The 24,191-nt window shown below is 39.3% G+C and overlaps 1 protein-coding gene across 1 annotated transcript in view; it reads right to left on the bottom strand.

Moving 5' to 3' along the window:
- The window catches only part of UBAC2 (UBA domain containing 2), a 238,176-nt gene that overhangs the window by 12,055 nt on the left and 201,930 nt on the right, over positions 1–24,191 (bottom strand). Inside the window, exon 8 of the mRNA XM_020964054.2 lies at positions 13,560–13,685. Coding sequence (XP_020819713.1) covers positions 13,560–13,685 — 126 coding nt within the window. The remainder of the gene's footprint in view (positions 1–13,559; positions 13,686–24,191) is intronic.

Below are 24,191 nucleotides of genomic sequence, written 5' to 3'. Positions count from 1 at the left end.
AAGACAACTGCTTCATCACTTCTTCTGGGTGTAGTTGGGGATTCTTTTTCAGGTATGGGTTGGACTAGAGAACCTCTAGGGTCCCTTTCAACACTAACATTCTGTGATTCACCAGGCTAACAGTCTGAAGGCTCTACTCCCAGTCCCTTTTTGAAAACTGGGACAGTATCTATCCGATTCCAGTCTTGAAGAGTTTCTTCTATTTTACATAATCTTTTCAAAGATTTCTGTCAAGTGGCTCAGCAGTCACATCTACCAGCTCTTTTACTATGTTAGGATGGGCCTGGTGACTTCACCTTATCAAAGGAAACTTTTTTTACCCCTCTCTACTTAAATCTTGAATTTCAACCCTCTATTAACTATTTCTCTTCTGTCTCTTCCAGTCCAAAGATTATTCTTCTTGGCAGAGAAATTAAATAACTTGGCCATCCTCTCAGCCTGTGACAGAAGCAGAACCTGGACCTAGGTCTTCTGGTTAGAAATCTGATGCTTCTTCCACTACATCAAAACTACTTCCTTAATGATGCATAAAATATTCCTACCAGGCTAATGAACTGTAATGCTAGTCAAATGAGATAAATTATGTAGCTAGGTATCCCATTCTTGTTGTTACACAGATCTTTTTCAGGCTTCTTTTGGGAAGAATAAAAACAAAACCAAAAACAAACAAACAAACAAAAAAACACCAAACCAGTAAAAAATGGTCTGAAGAATCCTTTTGTCTCTCCAATCTCCAGTTCTCTTTCTAAAAACCCATCTTTCAACAGTTTAACCTGTATTCTGCTTTGCTAAAGAGACTGAAGCCACCTCTCAGGTGCTCCTTCATCTCCTCTCCTTCATACCTTGAAACTACTCTACTCTATATGGCTTTGTCTGAACCTCTTTGCTGTCCCTTCTCAGAGGATGAGGTGATCTTCCTCCTTGTTAAAGGTACCTTGTGCATCTCTCTCACCCCCAATTCCCTCCCATCTCTTGCAGGACCTCACTCTAACAGTCGTTCTCGCTGTCATTTTTTAACCTTTCTGTCACTACAGGTGCTTTTGTTTATTCTGTACATTCTTAAATTATCAGTTTATCTTGCTCCTTGACTGCTAACCTTTCAATGCCTGCACTATCTACTTCCTTACCACTGACTCAACCTCTAGCAAGATGACTGCCATCCTCATGCATCTAGCATCACCATGCTAGTGAAACTGCTCTCTCAAAGGTCACCAACAGCCTCTAAACTGCCCAATCCATGGCCTTTTGACAACTGACATTTTTTTTAACATTTCTGAAGCAACTGATACCGCTGACTACTCTCCTCCTTCTTTCCTCTTTTGACTTTTATCACATCACTCTATTTCTTGGCCTATCTGGTTCTGTCTTATTCATTGGTTCCTTTTTCTCCTCTAACTCTACAAGCATGGGATGCCCCCAAAGCTCTATTGTTAGTCCTCTCTCTATACACTCTCTCCTTTGATGAGCTCATCTACTTTCATGGTGTCAAGTATTACCTCTAGGTAGGTATTTTCAGTTCTCTTCTCTTCCCTAGGCTGTATGCCCCTCTTTCTAACTGCCTCTTGGACATCTCCATCCAGTGTGTCTTAATGATACCACAAACTTAACATGTTTCAAAACAAACTTATCTTCTTCACAAAAACTCCCCTTCCTCTCTAACATGGTTATTTCAGCTGATAGCACCCTCATCATCTGAGGTTCATAAGCTCAGATCCATCTTGGATTGATTCTACTTCTATAACACTTATCTGGTTGATTCTACCACCCCCATCATATTTATCTATGCCTAATTTTTCTTTAATGCTTCTACCACCTCAATTCATGATCCCAGGACTACTTGACTATATTTTTTATCCTAAAGCTTTTTTTTGCATTTAAAAATGATATTTTATATTGCCCATTAGACCATAACTTGCTTGAGAGAGGGAACTTTTTCTCTTTATATACACAGTGCCTAGCATAGTGCCTGATTTATGGCAGATGTGTAAGAAATGCTTATTATATAAATGACATCGCTGAAGTAAAGAAAAGACAACATTTCTTAGAATAGATGCGCCTCAAATTAAATATGCAGTAGAGAAGAACAAGGACAATATCTGCCTTGAGACCATGTGCCCAGAACACCACTCTTATTGGGTAGGGAAAGATTTCAGGAAAAGAAGTGTTTTGAGGAGCATCCCAGAGTGTGTAATGGTGTAATCCCAGGTACCTAGGAGTCTTGAAACCTCCTTGGCATGCCACAGAGCAAGTAGAGAAAACATTCAAATTGTGGAGACTGGGGAAAAGTTTCAGTGGAGAACACAAGACCTATGTGTGTATAGTTTCCCATCCCACACTCCGGCTATAAAGAGACTTTGCCCATACCTTTCCTATTAAGATACATGAGTCTGGAATGGTTTGAGACTCAAACTACTCTTGGGAAATGGGGAGTGAAGCTCTAATAATCGCCAGGAATGCAAGCTGAGATTGTTTGCTATTATATTTTTTAACTTCTTTAGTGAATTAATATTTTTTCTGTTTCAGTGTTGTTCCTCGCCTGGGTTTGGTTAATATAATGGGTAACTGAATTTCCAAACCTTTGTTAATAATAATAATAACAGCAGCTAACCTTTATAGGTGTTTACTATGTGTCAGGCACTGTGCTAAGTACTTTTTAATTATTATCTCATTTTATCTTCACAACAACCCTGGGAAGTAGATGCTATTATCATCTCCTTTACAGTTGAGGAAACTGACACAAACAGAAGTTAAGTGACCTTGTGCAGGGTCACAGCTAGTAAGTAACTGAGACTGATTTGAACTCAGGTCTCCCTGACTTCATGCTTAGTGCTCTATACACTGTGTTCCTAGTTTCTTAGCTGGATAGAGGCAAAAAAGGAATTAAAAAGGTAATTTACTGCTGAGAAATCCCTGTGATATGAACTCCAACTTTTTGGAATATACATGGCTTTGATGACTTTCTAATGGCCAAAGAATGGAAGGACTGTTGTTCAGGTGGTCAGCAAGCACTTATTAAGTACTTACTATATGCCAGGCAACTTCTAAGTGCTACGTATATAAACAATTTCTCACCTCAAGGACCTTGTATTTTAATGGGGGAGGGGGTGTGTGCACACACACACACACACACACTGAGGTAGAGAGAAAGTAGATGCAGCTATTATGAGAGTTAATTGAGGGAATAAAGCTTTCTATACATGGAGGACGTTGTGGAGATGGGTAATTAAGTGCCATGTTTCAAATTTATTATAGGAGCCATTGTGTGAGATTTAGGATATGCCCAAAGTATAAAAAACCCCACCCCACCATGACCCCCACTATTTTTTGAGAGTGGACTTAGAAAGTTGTTCTCTCTGAGATGAATAGCATTCTGGGTGGGTCTGTATCAGCTACTAAAGATTCGTGAAGAACTGTTTCACCATAGACTCTCAATGATTTCAGCCATGGACACAAATTTGAGAACTATAAGCAGCAGAAGAAAAAGGGGTAAAATGGCCTAAACCAGTGGTGTTAAACTCAATGGCCTCAAACTGGCGTAGAATATTGTATTGTATTTGTTGTTGCTGTTGTTAAACATTTCCTAATTACATTTTAATCTGTTTTAGGTGGCTCTTGGAAGTTTTTTCTGGGCATGCCTTTGAGTCTGACACCTCTGGCCTACACCTTCTGGTACAGTTTAGAGACCAATGGGACAAGGCCTTTACGATGTGGTTAATGCACTTCACATTAATTCCACGTTGGCTTTAGCTCAATGGAGCAAGTCTTTTGTGTTTCTTACCAAAACCAGCTGGGATAACTAACTGCCTTTTCATAGTTTGTGTAGGATCAGTTAGTGCTATTCAAGACCTTTCAATCTATGGCTATGAAAATTCTCTGATCATTTTGGACACTTGGCATAAGAGAAAATGATCTGCTGCAACATAAATTCTACTGGCCCAGAATGAGATGTGTGTGTGTGTGTGTGTGTGTATGTGTAAAATGTAAGAAATGTGATAGATGTGCTTGGTATCTTCAATAGAAAGTGCTAGCAAAATGTATTGCTTACAAGACTAGCATAATTTGGTCCTTGCATGCACAGAATCAGAAAAATTTCACAGTAGTTAAGGTGGAACATGAGAAGTAATTTTCAGCACGTGGCTTTCTTTCCAGGATCCATTCTGACTGAATTGAGATCTTGAGAGTAAACTACTCAAGAAGGTTTGTAACTAGATAGGAATCAAAATGCTTAGAAATACATCAAACCATGCTCAAGGAGATGTTCTAATTATATACTATTGAAAGTGCTGAAGACACTGAGGCCTGAGAAGAATCAGCACATGGCCTTTAGGAACAACACCACAGATTCTACTCCATTCCTGTTCATGTTTGGGTGAGGATTGATGGCTGTCCAGGTGAGGGAGGCCTACAGTCCAGCTGGAGCTTCAGTCCGGAAGAGTTCAGGGAGGTACAAGCAATAGTATCTTATTCAAGTTCAATGTTATGAACTGCAGCCTGGGTCTAGGGCCCTGCTACATAATCTAGGTGCCCAGGGAGGTAGCAGACCAGTGAAGAATCCTCAGATTTACCAAGAAGACCAGGTATTCTGCGAGTCTACAGCAGCTGGTACTACTAGGTACTCCTCTAGCCTCGAAGAGGGGTCAGGACTCTGCTAAGATTATGCACTGCTGCCAAGAGAGGAATTAGTCGGTTTTTCCAGTGAACAGGAAACAAAAAGCAAGGAAAAGTTGAGGCATCAAGCTTTAAGAAGGGCCCATCCACAAGTTACAGTTATGGCTGTAGTTAGCATCTGATGAGAGGCCCAAATGTGGAGGACAAAGAGGAACCTGCACACTGGTGTACTCTTGAGTATTGGGGTAATTTTCCAAGAGACCTATGTCCAGACTAGTGTTAAAGCTAGTTAAATCTAGAGGCTATCCCTTTCTTGCTTTATACTGTGAGATAGGTCTTTGTGATGGTTCTAAGGGAACAAAGGCGTCTTTATAAAGCCTTGCTACTGAGGTTCTACCTAAAGAAGAGCATCAGATAGTGATAAAATGATGCCGGAGGCTTGTAAGGTAGAACCTGTCAGAGCTTATTTCCTATAATGGACAGTACGTTTTGCAAGGAACAGCCGAGCTAAGAATGGAGAGGCTCATCACCAACAGGCTGGCCATGTGGTGATGAATTTTTGGTCATGGCAACTCACGAAACAAAGGAAATACAAAATGGACTTCAGTCCCATTAACTCCTTTTCTATCTGCAGTGACAGTTGCAACATATGCTAAGAATCATACAGTTTTCTGACCATTTATAAACTTTAAATTGATAGCTGGTACTCTAAAAATGAGATACTTGTCAAGTGACCTATGAATGGATATGCTATTAGAGGAGAGGAATCATTTACATTTTTAATAGTCATGCAATAATTGAAAACAATGAAGGAAGTTGAAGAAGCTAAACGAAAGGATGGGTCACAAGTATTCTCTGGAGAGGTGAAGAAAGGATTAGGCTTAGAATAGGTTTTACTGCATATCCAAAGATGACCTCATTTTATGGTATATTTGGCAATTCTGCATTGCAGTAATAATTATGAGCACTTGCAAAAAGACCATCAAGAAAAAAGCCTACTGTCTACGTATCAACATTAGTTTCTGAGGATCAAAGAGCTGAGAAATTCTAGTAACCCTCAAAATTAAAGCAACAAACACTCTGATACCTGGAGATTTCAATGAAAAAGTGGGGAAAGGTAGTGAGAGATCTACGGGAATGCATGCTTCAGGAAAAAGTATTGAGAGGTGCCAAAGACTTGTAGTCTTTGTGGAAGCCTCACACCTTTCTATTATGGACACTTTCTTTAAATAAAAAACAAAAAAACCCCAAACGGTAGGCACTGGATATGGCAGGCGCCATTACAAAAAGTGAAATAGATTATGCTTTAACAGACAAGAAAAGACTTGTTACTGATGTGGGAGTTATCTCTGAATCAGAGGCTGTTTAACTATCTATGGATGGTCAGACCACTCACTTGTTAGGGCAAAGATCAAAACTGGCAAAAATAAAGCACAAAAATAATAATGAAAAAAAAAGAACCCATGTATAATTGAAACAACTTAACTCCAAACTATTTAAAGTAACTGTTAGCTAAAAAATGGGGAATGGACATCAGAAATTACTTTGGCACCAGTTATAATAATATTATACAGTTTAGACAGAAATCTATTGTTACCAGAAGACAATTAGAAGAACCCAGAAAGTACCTTAAACAGCAAATATCTTTTTTTTTGCCAAATGGAGAAAGGTTCCAAGGGCAATGCCAGTTTCTAACATAAACATTGATAAAATCTTATGAAGAAGGATAATGGACAATCAGGTACACTATCATTCCATAAAGGAGAGTGAAGCAGTAGAGGATAAGACCAGTTTAAAGAGTTTGACAAGACATCCATTTCAGCAAAGTCATCCTATGCAATGGGTTCTTAAGGACAGGAATGGAAAGAGGACAACAAATAGAAGAAAAATTGAACAGATCTGTAAAGATCAGTATAACAAACTTTTTACTATTAAGGATGTGAAGCTATTATTGTACTTGGATCCTGACATTACAGTGCCAGAAGTGCTTATAGGGAGGGAGAAGTGAAAATAAAGAAGGAATACAGGAAACATAGCTGAACCGAATGAAGTATATATAAAGGAGATCTGTGCTGGAGGAGACATAAGCATGCGTGGGCTGACGGGAAAAGTATCTGGAGGGGAAGATACCAAAGGCAACCCCCCCCCAAAAAAAAACCCTAGGGGTTTCTTAATATGAAAAAAAATAAATGAGAAAACATAACTATGTCACATATTAAGGGTTTCTTAATCAATTAATTTATTAATGAATTAAGGCTATTATTAGGTAGCAAGCAAGCTTTCACAAGCGATAGTCAGATATAGACCATATCTTTACCACTTCTTAAATGACTGAAGGATGTAAAGAATACAAAATCCTACTGCCCTTGTTATTGATCATGAAAAAGTATTTGATTTGGTAGAGCAAAATGCTTCCAAAAATGATCTTCCTACACACTGTCTCATTCACACTTCAAAATCATTCAAGATTCCTTGAAAGGAATAACAAGGGAAATAAGTCAAGTCAATAAGCATTTATTAAATGCCTGTTATGTACCAGGCACTGTGCTAAGCAGTAAGGATACAAAAAAAGAAAAACAATGCCTGCCCTCAAGGAGCTTACAATCTAATGGAGGAGACAACAAGGAAGCTGTTAAGATACATACAAGACAAACTGGAGATAATTTCAGAGGGGAGGCACTAGCATTTAGGAGCACCGGACAAGATTCCTTGCAGATGATTTAAGCTGAAGGTGTTTTAGTTGAGATTTGAAGGAAGCAAGGGAAGTTAGAAGGCAGAAATGAAGGAGAGAATTGTAGGCCTAGGAGATAGCCAGTAAAAAGGCCCAGGTTGAGAGATGAAGTATTTTGTGTGAGGCTGAGAGGAGTAAGGTGTGAGAAGAAGATTTGATAGGTAGGAAGGGGCCAGGTTATAAAGGGCACTGAAAGTCAAACAAAGGATTTTACATTTGATCTTCAGATCTTCTAATAAAATAAGTAGCCTCTAGAGTCTACTGAATAGGAGATTGGCATGGGGTCAGATTTAAGGCAGGGAAACCAACCAAAAGGCAACTGCAGCAGTCCAGGTGCGAAGTGATGAGGGCTTGCAGCAGGGTGGTGGCAATGTCAGAGGACAGTAGAGGGTATATGAGAGACACTGTAAAAATAATCCTGTTTGTTGACCTAATCAATGAACATAAATACCAGGCAAGGCACAAATTAGGCAGACAGATCCTTGCTGAAGCTGTATGTCACTGTGAAAGAGGAGACCCAGCACAGAGTCCAAATTGAAGAAGGATTCTTCGTGGATAATAAAGTTTTCCAGATGCTTATGGATTATGTTGTGCTGATTGCATCAAACTCTGAAACATCACAGATCTCTCCCAGAAGAAAGCCATAAACACCCCAAATAGTTTGGCCTGACTATGCACACAGGAAAGATGAAGTGGATGAAGAATGTCTACTGCCCTGGTTATGACACTTGTGTGGACAAATTATGGAGCTTATCCATCAATATGTATATCTGAGACAGATATTCAGTACAGATGGTCAAAGAGTTGGGCCCAAGAATAAACAAGAGATGGAAAATGAATTAGACTACCTTCTAGAATAACAAAGATCCTCTGATGACTCCAGTTTTCCAACGAAAACAAAGGTTCATCTTTTAAAGACCAACATTCTGCTGCTGTTGCTTTATAATAATAGGCCATGACATATAGCAGACTTGAAGATTTGAAAATGAGTATGACTTAGAGGGCAATAGAAAGGCCCTCTATGGGTTGGGTGAGAACAGGCTGCAATATATGACCAGTGATGAACTTCAAAGACGAACAGCCATAAAAGATGTCATTGAGAGATATATAGCAGGAAGAGAAGATGGCTTGGTCATGTGGCAAACACAATGAATGATGGTTGAAAGCTAGAGCTCTCTACTGATACCCTCACAATGTTAGGAGACAGTAATGATAAGCTGCAATTTGTATCCCTGGAGGGAACTCCCATTTCAGTGATTGAGTACTGATAAAGTGAAACACATGCAGAAGAGGAGGATCAGGTTGGTGAAGGTATATGAAATTACACAGGGATATATGATGACTATCTGCCAGTACTGGAAGGGGTACCATGTTGAAGGAGTATACTTATTCTGTGTGGCTCTAGAACACAGAACAGGGAGACAGACTTGAGTTCAATAAAAGGAAGGACTTTCTAATAATCAGAATTGCCTAAAAATGTGGTGGCAGATGAATAACCACTTTACAGGTATGTTGTACAGGAGATTTGAAATGTGGACTCAATGATTTCTGAGGCTCTTTTAAGCTCTGGGGTTCTACATATTATCAGTTCAATCACATTTTAACTCCTAACTTAAAAGACAAATAAACAAGTAAATAACAGTCTTCTAAGAGGAAAGTTTTGAATAAAACAGTTTTTCTCACTTATTTTCTTCTTTTCACAACAGGTCTCTGAATCCTTTTCAATGCACACTGACAATGACTAGCTCATCGTAGGGTTTGTTATTCTGACAGGATGAAGAAAAGTGTCAAAAAACAACCATGTAATCCTCAATAGGCCCATACATGTACATGTATGTATATATTATGCTTAGGTAATGGTGTCATTTTTGGACACATTAGGAAAAGTGACAAAACCAAAAATCTCTCACCCTTTAAAGTGTGTCACGTCTATAATGGCTCCTATCAAGATTATGAATCATAGTTTGTATGTCAAACAAGCAGTGATATAACGGAATTCATTTTCTTCTTTCCCTGTGGCTGCCTACTGTGCCACATTTTTTCCCCTAAAGGACACCTTGATTTCTACCACTAAAAGCTTTGTGATTATAGAGAGTTTCCATTGGGAAACTTACCCCCAAACCAGTAGTCTGTTAATATGACTTATGTAATATATTCCCTGGGTCTAGGAGATTCTTCATACAGAGAAAAATTTTAGCCAGGGCCCCATAACCTTTTTTTTTTTTGCTTTTTGGTGAGGCAATTGGGGTTAAGTGACTTGCCCAGGGTCACACAGCTACTAAGTGTCAAGTGTCTGAGGTCGCATTTGAACTCGGGTCCTCCTGACTCCAAGGCCAGAACTCTCTCCACTGTACCACCTAGCTGCCATTTGCCCCATAAACTTTTTACTAATGCTTCTGAGTAATTGAAATAATTGTCTGAGATGCAGAGTAATAAAGCATGGGGATGAGGAGGACTTACTGGTTAATATTAGCAGACTACTCTCTGCCCCCAATCAAACCAATAGCTGAGGTTTTGGGCAAGACTGTCCTTGCAGAGTGAGAGTAAACAATCAATCAATCAATCAATCAAGAAAATTTAAAATAAGGTTCTCCCTCTCAGACCTCACACTCAAGATACTTTATATGGGGGGAAGCGGGTAAGGGTGGCATACAACACTTTCAGAAATAAGCAAATACAGACATACAGAAAATAAATACGCTGTAATAAGAAAAGTGGAGAGCACAACTGCCCTTAGCTCTCCATAACCTACACACCAAGATCCCAACATTATAGTCCTGGATGTAGTTATAGTAGGTGGAGAAATTACACTAAAGAAAATGAAGATAGGACAAGCCACAATCACCTAGTCACCCAGACCAGCTCCATACAGCCAAGTTCCCTGGACCAATCCAAGACCAAAGCTTGACTGAAGGTGGGAGTGGGGGGGCAAGGAGGTTAAAAAGCGTGAGGAAATCATATCAGCAAAAATTATCTTACTGTGAGGAATGACTGAACAAGTTGTGCTATATGAATGGAATGGAATACTATTGTGTTATAAGAAATGATGAGCAAGCAGACTTCAGGAAAACCTGGAAAGACTTGTATGGACTGATGAGAGTGAAGTGAGCAGAACCAGGAAAATGTTGTACATAGTAACAGCTACCTTGTGTGATGACTAACTTTGATAGACTTAGCCCTTCTCATCAATGCAAAGATCTAAGACACCTCCAAAGGTCTCATGATGGACAATGCTATCCACATCCAGAGAAAGAACTATGGAGTCTGAATGCAGATCGAAGCATACTATTTGCTTTCTTTTTTTCTTTTGTTGTTTTGTTTCTTCTTTCTCATGGGTCCTCTCACTGGTTCTAATACTTCTTTACCACATGACTAATGTGAAAATATGTTTAATATGAATGTATATGTAGAGCCTATATCAGAATGCATTCTTTCGTGGGAGGGGGAGTAGAGAAAACAGAAAACTCAAAAGCTTATGGAAGTGAATGTTGAAAACTAAAAATAATTAATTAAATAATTTTTAAGAAGTTATCTTGCTGGTTCACAGTCAAAAGTTGCTTTGCCTAGCAACCACTCTCCCCTCTCTCACTCCCATTCACTTCATTCCTAACCTTCCTTCCAATATTAACAAACTTTTTTTGTATTAGACTTTTTTCCTCTCACATTTCCTTCACCTTTTTTGCAAACATGGATGTTAGCTCCCTAACAACAGCATGCTTCCCTAGCCACCCTCTCCAGTATCGGGTCCACCTTCTCTCACGATTTCACCCTGGCAAAACTCACTGGGAAAGAAGGTGGAGTAGACATATTCAAACCCTCTACCTGCTACCTTCTCCTCCGTACCTTCAACAGCCCCTCTCTCCTTTCCTTATCTTCATTATCCTAACTCTTATCCACTGGCTTCTTTACTGCTACTTATAAATATGTCCGATCCTTAAAAAAACTTCCTTTGACTCTACCATTATTTCAAGTACCACCTTACACTCCTTCTCACTGACAGCTCCTAGAAAAGTTTGCCTCACTTCCCATTCACTTCTCAACCCCTTGTGATTTTCCTATTCTATTGTTATTGTTTAGTTGTATCTGACTCTTTGTGGCCCCAAGGATCATAACAGCACACCAATACTGTCCATGGGGTTTTCTTGGCATGGATACTGGAGTGGTTTGCCATTTCCTTGTCCCGTGGATTAAGGCAAACAGAAGTTAAGTGACCTGCTGATGGTCACATAGCTACTAAGTGTGGGAGGCCAAATCTGAACTCAGGTCTTCCTGATTCCAGGCGCAGCACTCTATCCACTGAACACCTAGCTGCCTCTTTTCTTATTCTACCATTTGACAAAAACCACTCTCCTGAAGCTCTGACAACCATTTAACTGCTAAGCCCTAAAGGCCTTTTCTCAGTTCTCATTCTTGTGGACCTCTCTAAGAAATGTAAAATTGATGAGCACACCCTCCTTCTGGACACTTTCCCTTTCTTCTCATTCTCCTCTCACCTGTCTGACTTTTCCTTAAATCTCCTTTGCTAGATCGTCAAGCAGGTCCTGCCTCTCTGCACAGGTATAGTTTGGATCTTTGTGTTGGCTTTGCTTCTCTTTTCTCTCTGTACTTACTCTTGGTGATCTCAACAGCTCCCATAGGTTCAAATATCATCTTTAGGCAGATGACTCCCAAACCTACATACTTGGCCTTTATCTCTCTCCTGACCTTTAGTTCTGTCTCACCAACGGCTTCTTGGTTGTTTCCACCTGGGTGTTCCACTGACATCTTGAGATCAACATGTCTAAAAGATAGTTATCTTTCCCCTTGTATTCACCCTTCCTCCTAATGTCCTTATTTCATCTTAAGGGTACAACCATCCTTTCAGTTACTTAGTTTTACAATCTAGGAGTCACTGGTGACTCTTAACTCTCCTTTGCCCCCCTGACTCCAACTCCTCAATATTTCTTGTATTTGTCCCCTTCTCTCTACTCATACCACAAATAACCTAGTCCAGGCCCTCATCACCTTTTGTCTAGACAACTGCAACAGTCTCTCACTGGTGTCCCCCCCTCCAGTCTCTCCTGCCCTTTCCCCACCCTGCCTCCCACTCAAGGAAAAAACAGCAAGAAGAAAATCAAAACTCTTACACTAAATATACACAGTTAAGCCAAATGTCTAACTAATATTTCCAGACTGTTTCTACATTGTGAGTGCTATGTTCCAGCAATACTGGCCTGTTTGTGGTTGACTGTGGACAACATCCTGTCTTCTGCCTTTGGAAGGCTGCCTGCCAAGCCAGGACTGCCCTCCCCCTCTTTCCCTCACTCCCTCTCTGCTTTTTGGAATTTAGCTCTCTTTAAGACTCACTTCAAGGGAGCTCAAGTTCTTAAGCAGGCCCTTCCTATCTCTCTCACCCCTCTGAAATTTCTCAGTGGCTGTATTTACTTCTCTGTGGACATGTGGTTTCCTCCTGAGCAGAAGCTAAGATCCCAAGAGAGATTTTTGTTTTTCTGTCTCTAGCATGGTCCCTGGACTATATGAAGTACATAATAAATGCTTACTGAATTAGAGAAAGCAGTTTCTTTTTGCAGCAATTTTTACAGTCTAGTCTAAAAGTAACCAAGCATGTTGGCAATGACAGGATAGGACAGAGGTGTCAAATTTACTGTTTGCAGCCCTCAAAATTCCTGAGAATGGCCCAAACCAGATTAAAATGTAATTGAGAAATGTTTAGCAAAACAAACAAAAATATAATACAACAAAGATAGTGTTAATTTGTGGCTTTCTAAGTCAATGTGCCTTCATCTAAGTTGGACATCAATGTCACGGGGTGTTTTAGGTTCTAGTCAAGATGTCAAAATATGCTCAAGGTGTCACACTGTTGCTTCAAAGGCTAGGTTCCTCAATTAATGTCTGGATGGGGGATGTAATGGACACAGAAATGTAGGTAAAAGTTCCTTGAACTTACTCTACACAGTGACTATCAAACACCATACAGGGAAGGAAGTATCAAAGTATTCATTGTGATAATGGTCTACGATAGTTGTAGACTATTTTTTTCAGTTAAACACAATTCAAAATTTATCAAGCTTTTCTCAAACTTGCCAGCACATAACAGGAGTCAAACTGCAATGCTAGGGGCTGCTGGTTAAAAAAAAAATTTGATCAAGATCCGCACATTTTACTTTCAGGTGCTGAAAATCACTTTCTCTCTGTAAGGGCGCACTTAGTCTAAGATTACCTGCTCCTCAGAAACCTCAAGAGGAGGTGCTGCTACTTCTTGTTCAGGCCGTCGAACATCTCGAGCATTTGCATTCCGTCTCTGACGTACATGAGGAAAAAATCGATTCCAGTTAATCCTCCCACCCTAAAAAGAGATCATACATATACTGTTATAACACAAAAATGAACAAGGCCATCTTATGACTGTCTCCATCATAAACCCAAACAAAATAGCAAATTATGAAATATACAGCATCATGTTTACCTTCATGCAAGGAATAAAAATTCTAGAGTAATATGGCCTATTTTTCAATCAGTATGACATGCTAATAAAGAATAATATCACTCAATAGGTAATTTAAAATGAGTTATCTAATACGGTTTTGGAATTCAGTTACAGACATAAATTCACACATTTATGTTTTCAGCTCCTCAATCTGTTGACTCTGTTCCCTGCTCAGTCTTATTGTTAGCAGTCTAGGCTTTAGACATTATCAGGAAAATGGAAGAAAAAAAGTAAAGGAGGCCTGGGTTGCTATGAAAAAGACACAGGTATGGAAAATCAGGAGTCACTGTAATTTTCTTTAGCAGTTTTTGAAAATTTATACTATTACTGTTTCCATTTTCTACTTGGAAACTAAATTCTAATCTCTATATGATTCCAATTTTAGTACGTGTGCAGCTGAAGCAAATAGTCACCATAATAAGTAGGCCAAAAGAGCTTATAAACTGCATCAGAGAATACATACTTAGTCTCGCCAAAAAATGGAAATGAGAGCCAATATTGTTTCAGAGTACAAACTCATTTCAAAACATCATGGAATAGACTGATGATGGATTATAAGCAGTACTGCTTTGCAAGACAATGAAAAGTAGTTAAGGTGACAGTGAGCTTGTAAAGAGCCTGACTTGAGACCATACAGTAAGCCAGATCATCTTTAGAACATCTATCAGTGAAACTGAAAGGATAACAAATACATGGAGAATAGAACAGATTTGTGAGCATTTTTATAATGATCTAGTCTGGTCAGTAATGACAGTGAAACCAGCACTTTTGTATTCGACCACATCTCAGTTTTCAAGCACTATGATTACAGTATCCAAGTTGTATAAAAAGTGACAATGGCAGCTGGGATGAACAGATGGACTTTATCAAATATACATAGAACAAATCTGTGTTGGAGGTGACATAATTTTAAAGTCATTTGTGAACAGATTTATAATGAATGAAGTATTTATTAAGCTCCTACTATGTACCAGATACTGTGCTAAAAGAAATAATCTCTACTGACATTGAACTTACATTCTAATGGAGGAGATAACAAGTAAATATATACAGCACACGTGTAACATTAATACATAAAAAAAAATATACAAGGTAGTTAAGAGGATTAGGAAAGGCTTCATGCAGAAGATGGTAGCAGGGCTGCATCTTAAAGGAAGAGAAGGACTGTGAGGTGGAGGCAGAAGGAGTGTGCATGAGAAGCATGGGGGAGGGCCAGGACAAAGGTAGAGATGGGGTCTGAAGCAACGTGTGGGAAGAATACAGAGAGGAACAATTTGGCTGGACTGGATTGTGTAGCATGAGACAGGGGAATAATGACCAATGAGGCTGGAAATATAGGTTGGGGCTAGGTTGTGAAGGTCTTTAAAATCTAAACAGAGCTGTTGATATTTTATCCCAGAGGGCAGTTGGAAGCCATTGGAGTTGTCCAAGTAGGAGAATCACATGGTCAGATTTAAGGGTAAGGAAATTATTTTGGCAGCGGTGTGTAGGATGGAATGGAGTGGGAAGACACTTCGGGCAGGAGGACGTTAGGAGGTGATGAGGGCCTGAACTAAGGTGGTAGCTATGTGAGTGAAGAAAAGGAGTCAGAGATGAGAGATGTTGTGAGGGAAGAAATGGCAAGATGTGGCAACTGATCAGATATGTAGTGTGATGAAAAGTGAGGATAATCCAGGATAATACCGAGATTACATTATACTATAAGGACGGTAATACAAATATACTATACTATACTTATACTATAAGGATGGTGACAAAAAAATATAGGGACATTTGGAAGAAGGGAGCATGTAGGAGGAAAGATAAGTTTAGTTTTAGATATGCTGAGATCTTAAAAAGAGGAAGATTCTAAAAGAGTGGAACAGATCACGGATGGTACCATTATTATTACTGTCATTTTTTTTTTTGAAGATCAAGAAGGCATCAGCAAGTCATTACTATAAAATCCTTTTGAGGATTATTTATGTATATGTACTGATGATATCACTGATGAAAAGATGAGAAGGGTAGAGGTAGAATTTAGGAGACAATTTTCTGCAACAAACTACAGCCTTAGCATCACATGCCTGAGAGGTATAGAGAACATAAGAGCTATGTCAAGTGTTTGCTTATTACAAATACACTTCTGACTTAGAAGAACAAAACATAGCCCTAAAGGCTTTCCTCAAACAAGACGTTTCCTTTGCACATGGTACTCAAGAGTGATGATAGATTTATCCAGGGGCTAACTTTTTCCAATTATTTGCTGTGTATCCACATCAAAGAGTGTAAGGAAACATAAGCTCACAAATGAATTTGTGAGTGCCATGGGGTTTCAGGACATTGAGATATTATGAGGTTGAGGGAAGACAGATACAGATACTCTTTTGTGAAGGAAGACTCTGTCCTCACACGTCATCATTGGGGTGGCTGGAAAGAAGGGGCAAGAATTACAACTGTGTGATAAAATATATAGGGGCCATAGGAAATAGGATTGAGGAGTGCTGTATGCAGGCTAGCAGTGGCTGAGAGCTAACCTTGGGCGCAGTGAATGCTAGATTGTGGAAGGAAAGGCAGTGGTTGTGGTGAATGTGTGTACTGGGCATGTATCTTGGCTTAAGAACAGAGAAGGAGGCTATGACAGCGAGTTTGTAGGCTGGGAGCCCACAGTTCCTGATATGCATTTTGGTTTAACAGCAGAGAGTGAGAAAGGGTTGGTGTGGAGGTAGCAGTTGCAGTGAATATGTGTTTTAGATAGGTTTTGCAGCACACATGCCGCAGAGTATGTTTGGCCACGCATTGTACATTTTAGAAGTGTGTTTCAGTGTGACAGCTGAACATGGGTATGGGTGGAGACTTAGAACCTATGGGTATGGTCATTTTGATGTGTGGGTGTGTACATGACTATTTGTGGGTCAGGGCTTGTGGTCTGGTTGCTGGTTCCCCTATCGATATCCCAGTGCAGAGCAGTCATTGTTGATAAAAACTGTAAGATTAGATTTTTTCCAGTACATCTGAATCTACAGCCTAACTGAGCCAATGTTATATTGTGGCAGATTATTAACTAAACCTCAAGTTGACCAAGGCACAACTCCTGCCCAACCCTACAATGACCATATTTATAAGCTCCCAGACTCCCTGCCTGCTCCCGTATACTCATACTCTACTCTTAAAATAGAATGCACACCAAAACAATTGTTATGGATGCCTAGCCTCTGAACTCATAAACTACCTGATCTCATGCCAAAACATACTCAGTACAACCATGAACTTTTTAAATGTTCTAATACTGCCCTCAGGTTGGCTTCCAACACAGCCTATACTATACCAACTCTCTGCCTATGTCTTGATATTGCTTTTCGAAATGCAACCAATCCCTCACATTTCTTGGCATTTTTTGAAAAGCATAAAGTAGGGAAGGAATATCCACTTGTATGTCTTCCTTTCTCAGCCCTGCAGAATCTACCAATATTGAAGATATATTGGGCTGACTGCTTGTAGAAAAGAAATTCTATAGATGTACTTGTTTGTGGGTGATATTCTACTGATTTCATTAAGCACTGGAATATTTCAGTGCCTCTTCAAAGAGATATAGTGAAGTGGAACCTTCAACTTAGAGTCTGAGGATCTGGGTTTGAAGTGGTGCTCTGCTCTGCTGATACGACCTGTGAGACTCTGGGCAAATCATTTAATCTGTCTTAGTTTTATCTATAAAATGAAGGGATTGGATTACATGATTTTTAAGAACTTTTCTGGATCTAAATCTATATTCTTATGATACTCAAAGAAGATTGACGTAATAATCCACACTGGAAAAACAAAGTGGATAAAGGATACATTGCAAAGATTGAGCCTGAAGATATAATTCAGCTGAGTTAGTTCATCAGTACAGATTTTTTTCTTTTTATATTTCTTTTTCTTTCAATTGAGAAAAACAAAATCCCAGTTACAATCTTGCAAAGTCAAGCAAAACACATTTCCATAACTGACCATGTCCAAAAATATATGCATCATTCTGCATTCTGAGTCCTTAACCTTTCTATCAGGAGGTAGGTGGCATATATCACCATTAGTCTTCTGCAGTTGTGGTTGGTCATTATGCTGACCCTCACACTTTCAAAATTGTTGGTCTTAACAATATTACTGTCCATGTATAAATTGTTTTTCTGATTCTCTTTACCTAAGTGCATTGATTCACATAAATCTTTCCAGGTTTCTATGAAACTATCCCTTTCATCATTTCTTACTTCACAACAATATTCCATCCCAAAACTTGTTTAGTCATTCCCCAGCATGACACCCTCCCCCTTCCCACCCAGATTCCCATTCTTGTCTCCTTAAAAAGATCTATAAATATTTTTGTATATCCTTAAGAGTCTGTTTTGTTTAGGACTAATGCTACCTTAACGTACTCTCTCTCTAATTTCCCCTTCTCTTCCTATTTCCTTGTTGAGTGAAATGTGTCTTTATACCTAACTCGTGTGTGTGTGTGTGTGTGTGTGTGTGTGTGTTTGTTTGTGTGTGTGTTTACCTGGAAGCTCTGAATTTTGGCTATATTTCTGAGAATTTTCATTTTTGGAGGTGTCCAGTAGATGATATCTATTTCCATTTTGTCCTCTGGTTCTAAGAGATTTGGGCAGTTTTAAGATTTTTTTTTCTTGTAAATATGATGTCTATCAAGGTTCTTTTTTTGTTAATGGTGTTGAGTTGGTCTAATTATTCCTAGATCAGTTGTTTTTGTCATGAGATACTTTATAGTTTCTTCTACTTTTATAGTCCTTTGACTCTGTTTTAATATTTCTTGTTTCATTGGCTTCTTACTTGGTCCATTTTAATTTTCAGGGAATTTGTAGCCTGTGCAAGGTTTTGTCCCCTTTGTGCCAAGCTATTAATTCCCTTTCCAATTCTTTCTTCCATAGCTCTCATTTCTTTTCCATTTCCCCCATCTAGTATTCTAATTTAATTTATAAAAACATTTTAAAGTAATTTTTAAATTCTTGCTTTAGCTCTTCTAGGAATTCTAGTTGAATATGTACCCAAGCTACATTTTCTTTGAGGCTTTGTTTGTAGGCATTTTGGAGTTACTCTCTTCTTCTGGTTTTGTGTCTTGAGCTGATCTGTCACCATAATAATGTTTCAAGGTGGGATTCTCTTTTTGTTTGCTTGTTCTTTCAGCCTTACTTCCTGATTCTGGATTTGATATTAGGATCTGGCTTTGACCCTTCTGGAGCGAAGGTATAGGACGGTCTTGCTGCAGCTTTCTTGGGGGTACTGAGTGTTGCGTTATCCCAGGATCACAGAGGCAGAGGACCTGTGAGCCTTTTGTGCTTCCAAAGTGGTCTGATCTAGGGTAAAGTCTGATTACTACTCCTAGTTTGAACTCTGCAAGTTCCTGACCTGCATTTGGGTCTGAGCAAGAGTAGAAAGTTGCTGGATTCAGCCACTATCAGCTGGCTAGGAGGCTTTGCTGATTCCGAGTGGCAGAAATGTAGGCTCCTCTTTGTTCTGGAATTCCTGCCTTGATTATTCCTCTGCAAGCTTCAGATGGGCTCGAAGCTGGAACTAAGACTACATTCTGCTCCTGCAATCTGAGCCAAGCTGCTGTTGCTTTCATCTGAACTTGCTCCTCTCTTGGTATACAGCCTAGAGCCTGTGATCACTGTATTCCTAGACAAAAGTGGTCTTTTCTGTCCACCTTGGACCTGTGACCCAGAACTGGCTAGTAAGTGACAAGGCTGCCAGTCACCTATTCCCAATGGCATCCCACTAGGAGTCTTGGACCTCCTCTTGCCCTGGTGGCTTGGGATAGCAGAACACACTATTTCTGGTGTACTCCTTCCTGGCCAGACCCCATCTCCAGTGATTGTAGACCTCTTGGTCTATGTTCCTATCTAGACTTTGGCTGTAACTTTTTATTGGATTTCCCCATTAGGGAAGTCCATTAGGATTTGGTCTGATGTGTATTCTAGATCTCTTTGGAGTTAGAGGGGGGAGAGAGTGAAGAAGGGCTGTATTATCTCCTGCTGCTCTGCTATCTTGGCTCTACCTTCCAGGATATAGGCTTAAGAAAGGCACTACAGCCAGATAACTGGGTCCAGTTTTGAATCGAAGGAGATCAGACTAGATGGCATTCGGGAAACTATAGCATTTTTAATGATTTCAAGCTGGTCACTGCACTTAAAGCCCATTTTTAAAACATCAATAATCTCCTGGCTATAGAATTGTGAATCTTAGAACACCACAATCTCTGAAAAATAAAAATTGCAGGTAATTCAATAGTCCAAGGAAAAATGTACAGTTGTATAAACAGGCTTCGGCATACTGTGAATGATTATATACCCTCAAGGAATGGCACAAAAGACTTTCAAGAACATGTATGATCAGAGAAAGAGGGAGACAGATCATACAGCGTGAATAGCACATAATAATGGCACCCTGAGCACTAACACATCCATGAAATATTAAAAGCACTAGAGGAAGACTTCCTCTATATTGGCAGATCCTCTGGAAGTTTTACAAAAAGACACTGACAAAAACCATACAGTATGAGAACATAAGGCATGCCCCCAGCAATGAGATTACGGCTCCACTGAAGGAAGAAATTTAAGTGCTAAGTTTGCTGCATTCTCAGCCTAAGCAAGAGCCAGCATGTCTGGACCAGGAGACAGGATATATCATAGGACACTCTAAAAAAGTTCCTAGAAAAATGATCTATGACCAATTTTAGACAGCCTAAGGATAAATGAGTGAAGTAGCATGATTCCTTGCTTACCTTATATCACCTCTAGAAGTTAAAAAAAATCAATATATTTAGTTAGAAAAGCACATACTTAAAAAAATTAGTGGGATCTTATTTGCAATTAAATTGTTCAAGTATAGCTTTTTAAAAGCATGCCTTTACAGACTTGGTAACAGCCCCCCTAAATTTTATAATGTAAAATCTTAATTACATTTATTACAGTAAGAAAATGCCTTAAAAGCAGAAAGTTTTATTAAGTACTAATTCTAAGATGTTTTTGGCATTGTTCTCCTTTTTTGTAGGGTTTAATATGGACTTGCCATCTGTCTCCACAAACAGGAAACATTTCCTTCACTTTGTCTTTTTTAAATGCAATAACCACATATTAAAAAAAATGGAAAAAGGAAACCACTTGCATTTTAAATAGTGATCAACCAAAAAGCTTGTTTTGCATGTTTAATATACTTTTTAGGATTCTAAACAGTCATTTTACATGATGTCTGCAATAGACATGAAATTTTCTAATGAAATAAAGGACTCTTGAAAAACATACCTATTTGAACTCCTTGAAAATAAAATTGAAAATAAAATTTCAAATTGAGAAGTATCTCAATTCTAGTATGGTATGTGAACCACAAAGCTGACCAAAGAGAAACTGATAAGGAACATGAAAAAGGCACACAGAAAATTTAAAAGGCTTTTTGAGGTCGAACACAAAATTTATAGTAAGCTAGCACACGGCATTTTTCAACCAACCAACCAATGTTTACTGAGTACTTGTGATGTGTCCAGTACTGCTAGGTATTAAGGAGGAAACACAGAAGCGTAAGATGTGATTCATGACCATGGGGAATTTACAATCTATCTCAGGGGCCAAGATTTACGCACAAGAAACAAAGAAATGTAAGACAGCGCACAATTACGTACAAAACTGTGTAGCAAAGGTTTCAAATGCTACAGCAATTGGAAGATTAGAGGGATCAATGTGGGCTGGGGTACCTGAGGGGAGCTTCATGGAGCAACTGGGACTTGAGATGAGCTTTGAAGGCTGATCAGGATTTGGGAGGCAGAGAAAAAAGGGGAAGGCATTCTAGGAAGTGTGAACAGTTTTCAGCAAAAACAGGAAACTGAAAATAAGCACAGTATATGCTTATTACAGTTAGGAGGCAGATGACTGGAGCAGAGAAGGTTTATGTAAGGGACTTATGGGAAACAAGAATGTAAAGTGTGGCTTATTAGAAAAACCACTCGATTTGGAGTCAAAGGATTTGGATGTGAATCTTGGCTCTACCATTTACTAGCAAAGAAACCTTGAGCAAGTAATTTCATTCCTCTGAGCCTCCTCTGTAAAATGAGGATAGCAATATTTGCCTTCCAGTGTTGTTATGAGGAAAATAATTTGTAAAACTTAAAGAGCTCTACAAATGTGAGACACCAACTAGATGGAAGGAGAAGGCCATATTATGCCTTTTGCCAGACAGCAGAATTTAGACTTGATGGAAGACAGGATTTTTCTTACTCAATTTGATACTGAATCAAACATTGTTTTTATTTTTTGTTATTTATTTTGTCACATGTGCATGTCTTTACTTCCTAAATAGGTTGTGAGATTCTTGAAGACAGGGATGATGCATTACATTTCTTTGTATTACTTGAAGACCCTAGAAAAGTCCTATACTGGTTAGAGTATGCTGGTGCAACTGATGGACAAATAGTCTTTGGCAAAAGGGAGGAGAGAGAAGAGAGGTAGTTAAGGTTCTGGTAGTTTAGAATTATTGAACAAGATCATCTCACATTTCCCCCCAAGTCTTTGTTCTGGGTTCTCTTCACTTCTCCCTAAATACAATCTCACTTGGTAATGTCATCATCATCATGAGTTCAATTATTATCTTTATGCAGATAACATTCTAACCTCTCTAGTGACCTCTACTCTTGCATCACCAAATGCCTCCTTGGACCTTGTACCACAGACATTTCAGACTCGGTATGTTTAAAACAAAATTCATTATCTTTCCCCCAAATCTGTCCATCTTCTAGAAATCCCCACTACTGTTGAGGACACCATGATTCTCAGTCACCCAGGCTCACAACCTTTGTGTCAACCTCAACTCTAGGCTAGCACTCACCATACATACACAATCTGTTGCCAAATCTTGTCATTTCTACCTTCACAGCCCTCTTGTATATTCCTACCTTGTTCCATACACAGAGCTGCCACTTTCATCATCTCATGCTTGGACTACTGCAATAGTCTTCTGGTTGGTCACTCTACCTCATGTCTCTCCCTATTCTGCTATTCAAGTGATTTTTCCAAAGCACAGGTCTGGCCATGCCACCCCTTCCGCCCTCAATAAACTCCACTGGCTTCCTATTATCTCCAGAATAAATTATAAACCCCCCTCTTTGGTTTCACAGCCTAGTCCCTTGTTATCTTTCCAATCTTCTAATCTTATGCTTTCCTCCCCTCTGCATACTCTACCTTCCTGTTCCTTTCACAGGACACTCCATCTCCTGACTCTGTGTTTTCAGTGGCTTTCCCCTATGCCTGGAATTCTCTCCCAAATTCACTCACAAGTCAAGACATCATCCTCATGATGTCACTGATACTCTTTGAGAATGAAGGACGAACAAGAACAACCACAACACCACCACTCTCCCTCCTCACCTCTGGCACCTGGCTCCCCTGGCTTGCTTCAGATTCAACTCAAATCCCACTTTTTGCTGGCACTCCCCCCCCCCCCCCCGCCCTGACCTACTGCCTTCCTTCTCAGATTCCACCATTAGAACGAGGGCTCCTTAATGGTAAGGCCCATATTTTTGTCTTTCTTTGTACCCCCAGTGCTTAGCACAGTGCCTGTAACTTAGTAGGTGCTTAATAAATGCTTGTTGATTGACTGATTAGGATAAGGGTTCTTAAATTGAGGTCCACAGATTCCCTAAGAGGTCTATGGATAGATTCCAGGGGATCTGTGTACCTGCATAGGAGAAAAATTATATCTTTATTTTCACTAATCTCTCATTAAAACTTAGCATTTCCTTCAATTATTTAAAAACATTATTCCAAGGACGATTCTATAGGCTTTACCAGACTGCCAGAAGGGGCCAGGACACAAAAGGTTTAAGAACTGCTGCCATCAGGACAATGGCGGGAGTCTGCTAATTACTGAACACTAGCACCTGGACAGAGTAATGCTAGCATATTTAATAATAATTAATAATAATAGTCAAAGGTTTACAAAGTGCTTTACATGCTATCTCACTGGACACTCAAAACATCCCTATGATGTGGCTGCTATTATTATTCCCATTTTACAAATGAGGAAACTGAGACAACGAGGTTAAGTGACTTGCTCAGCATCGCACACCTAGTAAAGAGGTAAAATTTGAACTCAAGTCTTCCTGACTTGAAGGCTAACACTATCTACTAAATAAATTAGCCACCCCCTGAAAGCAGTGATCTCCAATTTTTTTTTTGGTTGTTCACCTATCATTCAAAACTTTTAAGCATGCACTTCTAATATGCATATATTTACTTGTTCATATATTATATACATGTATTACTAATTATCTTATGAAGTGACCTGAGGGAGAGAGGATGGGGGTAGAATTTTTCCAGTAGTGAGTGTCTGAGTAGCAGCTGCACATGA

This window comes from Phascolarctos cinereus, unplaced genomic scaffold, assembly GCF_003287225.1.
Source record: "Phascolarctos cinereus isolate Bilbo 61053 unplaced genomic scaffold, phaCin_HiC Scaffold_7;HRSCAF=346, whole genome shotgun sequence".
Classification (NCBI taxonomy): Eukaryota; Metazoa; Chordata; class Mammalia; order Diprotodontia; family Phascolarctidae; genus Phascolarctos; species Phascolarctos cinereus.
Note: the sequence above shows the minus strand (reverse complement) of the source record. Positions and strands in the feature narration are given on the sequence as shown.